The 6,147-nt window shown below is 50.9% G+C and overlaps 1 protein-coding gene across 3 annotated transcripts in view; it reads right to left on the bottom strand.

The window, feature by feature from the left end:
• Positions 1 to 4,544, bottom strand: part of Grtp1 (growth hormone regulated TBC protein 1) — a 32,091-nt gene extending 27,547 nt beyond the window's left edge. For 2 of the 3 annotated variants that reach the window (XM_026788793.1, XM_005366264.2), the window contains exons 1-3: positions 4,425 to 4,543; positions 3,990 to 4,141; positions 239 to 397 (exon numbers count right to left, since the gene is read on the bottom strand). In XM_026788793.1, coding sequence (XP_026644594.1) covers positions 239 to 397; positions 3,990 to 4,141; positions 4,425 to 4,471 — 358 coding nt within the window. In that variant the 5' untranslated portion in view covers positions 4,472 to 4,543. Of the gene's footprint in view, positions 1 to 238; positions 398 to 3,989; positions 4,142 to 4,424 lie in introns of all 3 variants that reach the window. The other variant, XM_026788792.1, reaches the window with a different exon arrangement.
• Between the last annotated feature and the right edge of the window lie 1,603 nt (positions 4,545 to 6,147).

Here is a 6,147-nt window from a genome sequence, read left to right as displayed (position 1 = left end):
CGCCACTGCTGCTTAGCGCCACGGTGCTGCCTGCTGCTGGGGCTCCTAAACCCCCCACAGAGGAAATTCCATCTGTGCACTCATTGGCTCACAAGCTGGTAGTCCCATAAACGTCTGCTGTTCCCCTTGTGAACACCTTAGTCTTGATTTCTGCCAAAAACACAGCATCCACAGGCTTCCTTAGTGCCCTCCCCATCCGAGCTACACGGGCCCAGGGCACTGAGCGCAGGCTTCCCACCTGTCCGGATGGCTTCCTCCAGGCTGGGGCTGCCCTCTCCCTCCAGCAGTCGGTGGTAGTATCCAGGGTTCTGGTCCATCTGGGCCTGGGCTCCACTCACAGCCATCCAGACACGGGCCCGGTGCTCCAGTGGGATTCCCTTCCGGACATAGCGCTTCACTGAAACCCAGAGAGAGCGAGATGAGCTCGGAGCCCAGGGGATCAGAAGGATGCCCCAGTCTTCCTCCTTCACCCGAGCACTTGTCTTCCTAAACCGCTCCAGAAAAGACCTGAAGCTTACATACTTTGAAGTCCCCAAGACCTGTGAAATGAAGCACACCATGTATCTACACTAATGGTTCACTTCTAATGCAGCCACTGGCCAGAGAGAAGACAGGCTAGGATTACACGCTCATCACCCACCACACTGAGTAGACCCAGTACATCAAAGAGTTTATCTGGGGTGTAGCTCAGTGGAATAGCATGTGTTTGGCATGTACAAGGCTCAGAACCCAAAGAGACAAAACAAAGTTTAAAAATGCCTCAGCTGGGGAGGTAGGTAGAGGTGTGGGTTCTCTGTGGAAGAGTGGAGCTTCAGGTAGAGAGGCAAGGGCCCAGGGACTTCAGAGATACAGTTCTCAAGGATCCTGGCCACCAACCAGGCGCTGGTCCTAACCTGACCAGGTCTAGCAGTCACCCAGCACATGGCTATGCGGCCAGAAGCCAGTGGGAGCTAAAGAAGACCATTCTGCACGAGAATCAGCTCACGAGCCCATGAGCCCAGAGGGACCACAGCTTCAGCACAGGGAGAACCTTGGTTGGAATGTAAAAAAAAAAAAAAAAAAAAAAAAAGCAACTACTGGAATTCTACAGGCCACCATGAAAAAGAAAAAACCTGGGGTCAGAATACTGCCTAATGATATAGCATTTGCTTAGCATATATGGGGTTCTAGGTTCAATTCCAAACACTATAAAAAAGGAAAGAAAGAAAGAAAGAAAGAAAGAAAGAAAGAAAGAAAGAAAGAAAGGAAGAAAGAAAGAAAGAGAGAAAAGAAACGAAAAGAAAGAAAAATAGAAAAGATCCGAGGCAGCAATTCTGTCCAACAGATTAAATCATTAAAAAACAAAACAACTTCCTGTGGGCTGGAAAGGTCAGCAGGTAAAGGAACCTGCAGCGAATGCTTGGTGAGTTTAGTGCCTGAATCCATATAAACCCATGGAAAGGTGGAAGGCGAAGGAGAGAATTGACTCCATAGTGCTGTCCTCTGACTACACACACACACACACACACACACACACACACACACACACCCCATATAGCGATTCTAATGCTGACTATAAACTCACAGTAACAAAAATAATATGGTACTGGTGAAGCAGGTCAGTGGATTCATGGCACACAATAAAGAACGTCAGAAACAGCCATCCAGAGAGCTGACTCAGCGGCTAAGAGTACTTGTTGCTCTTCCAGAGGATCTGGGTTCAATTATCAGCACCCACATACATGCAGGCAAAATACCCACAATCATAAAAAAAATGTTTTTAAGAAAGCAATACAGAAAAACAGGCTCACACAAAGAAAGCCAATTGCTTCTTAACCAAAGTAGCAAAGGAAATTCAATGCAAAAAGAATAGTCTGTCCAATAAAGCATGGTTGAAAATAAATAAATAAATAAGCCAACAACGTAAAATTTGCATCCACCGGAGCTCCCAGGCATGGTGGAAATGCAAAAATGCACAGCCACTTTGCAAAACACTTGCAATTTCTTTTCTGGCTTCCCTCTCCCATCTCCTTTTGATTCTGGGATCAGAAGGGCCTTACCTATGCTAGACAATGCAATATCTTACTAGTTAAGATATACAATCTAGCAATCCCACTACGTGTTTACCTAAGAAAACCTACAGTCACACACAGAAGCCTGCGAGCCTTTTGCCAATGGATTTCATGCCCAGTGTCAATTAATGAGCAAACAGGTTGGGAAACACCTCAGCCATAGAAGAAACGAGCCAGTGATATACACGAGACCTTAGATGAGCTGCTAGAGCAGTGGTTCTCAACCTGTGGGTCTCAACCCCCACAAAGGTCGCATATCAGACATTCTGATCCGCAACACTAGCCAAATTACAGTTATGAAATAGCAATGAAATTATTTTTTGGCTGGGGGTCATCACAGCATGAGGAACTGTATTAAAGGGCCGCAGCATTAGGAAGGTTGAGATCTAGAGGCCAGGGCAATATCAAAACCAGACTCAATGCTGCAGCCTTGGCAAACAGTTAGCTACACAGCATCCAGGGAAGGCTGACTCAGAAATGATTGACAAGGAGTGGCCCATAGAATTCAGAAGGTGATGAAACTTAATTTTTCATGTGTATAGGAGGGTGCACCTGAGTGCAGGTACACACGAGGGTACCGGATCCCCGGGAGCTGAAGTTCTACAGTTTGAAGAGCTTGACATGGATGCTGGAAACCAAACTCAGGTTCTCTGTGAGAGCAAGACACACTCTCAATCGCTGAGCTGTCTCTCTAGCCAACCCCCACCTTGGCAACTCATCTCCATTGGTGGAGATAGACCTCACTACGTAGCTCTGGCTAGCCTAGAACTCTGTGTAGAACGCTATGTAGACCAGGTTGGAAACATGCTGGTACACAGAGACAGGATGGGACAAGGAGTGTCCTCTGCCCTCGACCTTAGCCCTTCTGATTGGGCCATCCAGCTCTAGCACCATCGTTAATGTCCTCAGGCTTACACTGCAGGTCTGTCGTCTATCTGGCCACCTGGCAATCGCCACCTTTAACAAATATGAAGTCCCTATTACTTTAACAAAGCAATGCTCCCTGTACCCAGGGTTCCACAGTGAAATAAACAAAGTTCAAGCAGGGAGGGACCTGATTCCAGCAAGGAAATAACCAGCAGTCAAATATGATAGGGGAAGGGGAAAAAAGCTGATTGGAAAAGCCTACTGGTTGCTATTGAGACCAGGAAGAAGGTTTGTCTTAGAACTGGACTAACCAGGAGCCCAGCCTGTCTGATGTTGAAGCATGGTCTATCTGGTGCTCAGTCCCCCAATGCTGCTCCTGTCAGGGAAGGACATACCCAGAGCCTCACCCTGAGTGCCCCACTCTTACCCAGTCTCTGGGGACTAGGCGCTGTTCTAAACCCTCTCAGAACACGAGGCTTCCTCGAAGCTTCCAAGTAAGTATGGACTTTGCCCATCTTCAGTTAAGAGGGCGTGGTGACCATGGTGGAAGGGCAGTGAAGTGTGGAGCTCCCCACCCTGCCTGCTGTCACACACACACACACACACACACACACACACACACACACACACCCTCAGTCAATCACACACACACCCTCAGTCAATGCTTGGGCAAGGATCTCGTGGTGTCCCAGGAGTGGCGCTTGTGGGTGGTGGGGGATCAGCTACTGAGGGATCCAGCTCCTAGGAAGTTGCTTGTGTGTGAGCGCAGGGTAGCGGTAGGTCTGTTTTAGGAGTTCCAGCTGGTAGGGACCCTACGGGACCCTGCTGCTGAGGAGTCCCATTATAGTGAGGTCCTGATGCTGGGGGTTGGGGGCGGGGGGTGGGGTGGGGTGGGGTGGAAGCACACTTGAGGGTTGCCCTGTACTGGGCTCTAACTGCTGCAAAGTCGCTCTACAGGAGGTCCCGCAGTCCAGAGGTCGCGCTAGGGATCGCGCCACAGAGGGTCTGGCTGCTGGGGGAGGTCACGTTTGGTCGAATGGCTGCTATGCCAGCTAACATCAGGCCTCTCACCTGTCAGGCTTTTTCGGACCCCGCCGCTTCCCTTTAGAAGTTTGGACCATTTGATCGCCCTCTTGGTGAGTATCACCAGGTACGTGGAAAAAAATTCTTCATAAGCCACATAATCAAAGTCTTCGGGCCTTTCAAATCCATACGGATCGATCCTACAAACCACAAAAAGGACCTGTTTCCCGAACCAAGTTTCCGCGCCCGCAAGGATGCGGCTGGGGTCCAGGATCTCCGCCACCCGACACCCCTCGGTTCTCTCCTCAGTCCATCCGCCGTCCCTCCCTCTCCACCTCCCCTCCTCCATCCCTTCCACTCCTCCGCCCCTCATTCCCCTCTCTTCTCTCCTAGGACCAGAGCGCGTCCCCGGCGCAGCAGCGATCGGCTCAGATCCAGTCCAGGGCGGGCGCCCGGCACCCCGCGCGCGGCCTCCGCACCTACCTGGGCACCCGAGCCCGTGCCGCCTGCGCGCGCTCCGCGGGATCCATGCGGAGAAGGGCGGCCGATCGCGGGACTCCGATGCAGCGCAGCCCAGAGCGCTGGACCCCGGTGCGCCGCCGGCCCCGGGGCGCGCGAGTGCTTCCGGCGGGGGCGTGGCTGAGACGGGGGCGGGACGGGGACTAGGGGCGGAGCCAGTGTGGGGGCGGGGCGGGTGGTAGACTGGGCGGGGCTGGGGTGGGGGCCCTGTGGGCAGGGGAGGGCCTAGGGACTCCGGGCGCCCAGACCGGGTGCACCTGCTGCAGCCGGGCTCTAGGGATCCCAAAAAGTCATCGAGATGGAAACCTTCGCCTAGCTTGGAAGACCGGGATCCACTTTACAGTCGTCTAAGACTCCTTCAAGCCTCAGTGCCTGGCTGGCTGGACTTTGGAATTGAAGCTCCTATGCAGAAAAAGAAAGTCTTTTTTTTTTTTTTAAATTATTACTTTTCTCTCTTCCATTTCAAGGCTGAGAACAAGCGACTTTGAAGGCCACCACCTACTGATACTCTCTTCTCCAAACCTCAGAACCTGACTCTAGCCTTGGAACAAGTCACTGCCACCTCCCTGCCTCTTCTCGCTACCGCGGGGGCATAGTGCCATGGTCCTGGCCTCCTTTTGTCACGGTCCCCATCGCCCGCCGTCAGGTTCTTGAGATTTCAGACTCTGGGCAAGGAAACCAGGGGACCGCTTTTCTTAGCGAGGTGAAACCTGAGGAGACATTTCTGAGTCGTGATTATCTACGTGCTAAGGTAAAGCACCCTGGGGTCAGCAGTGGCGCCAATCGGACATCTCAGAAGCACTTTTTGTGTGTGTGGTGTTCTGTCCTGAGCCCCTTACAGCTGCCCGCTAGAAGTTCCTTCTGAAAAAGTCTGTGAACTTTGCTGGCTGTGGTAGGGAACTAACCTGGGCTAGTTAGACGCCTCAGAGAAGTACCTAACAGGAAGCCCGTGGGGAGTGTGGGGGTGGGGATTAATAGAATTTTGGCTGGTCCATTGGAGACACTGGTGCTGGTGCTCAGTACTATTCTCCATACACCCCCAGTGTAAATGAACCTGACTTCAATGCTAAGAATAGAGACAGCACCCCAGTGGGACCCTGTCTCCCAGCTACATAGGTATCTCTAGGCCTTTGCTCCATTTTCTATCGGTTGTGAGACCACAGTAAGACAGATGGAGAGAACATGGGTTTGTTTTTATTTTTTTAACCCTCTCCTTGTTTTGACCAAACCGTAATAAACAAAGTTTTCTATACTAAGTTTTGGTGTCCCCATCTTTCTTTTATTTACTTAAACCTTAGATCTTTTAATTATTTTGTTTTTTTAAATATTTATTTATTAGCTGGGCGATGGTGGCGCACGCCTTTAATCCCAGCACTCGGGAGGCAGAGGCAGGTGGATCTCTGTGAGTTCAAGACCAGCCTGGTCTACAGAGCTAGTGCCAGGACAGGCTCCAAAGCCACAGAGAAACCCTGTCTCGAAAAACCAAAAAAAAAAAAATTATTTATTTATTATGTATACAATATTCTGTCTGTGTGTATGCCTGCAGGCCAGAAGAGGGCACCAGACCCCATTACAGATGGTTGTGAGCCACCATGTGGTTGCTGGGAATTGAACTCAAGACCTTTGGAAGAGCAGGCAATGCTCTTAACCTCAGAGCCATCTCTCCAGCCCCCTAATTATTTTGTTT

The sequence above is a fragment of the Microtus ochrogaster genome, unplaced genomic scaffold, assembly GCF_000317375.1.
Source record: "Microtus ochrogaster isolate Prairie Vole_2 unplaced genomic scaffold, MicOch1.0 UNK7, whole genome shotgun sequence".
In the NCBI taxonomy this organism is placed as follows: Eukaryota; Metazoa; Chordata; class Mammalia; order Rodentia; family Cricetidae; genus Microtus; species Microtus ochrogaster.
This window is presented reverse-complemented; position numbering and strand designations above follow the sequence as displayed.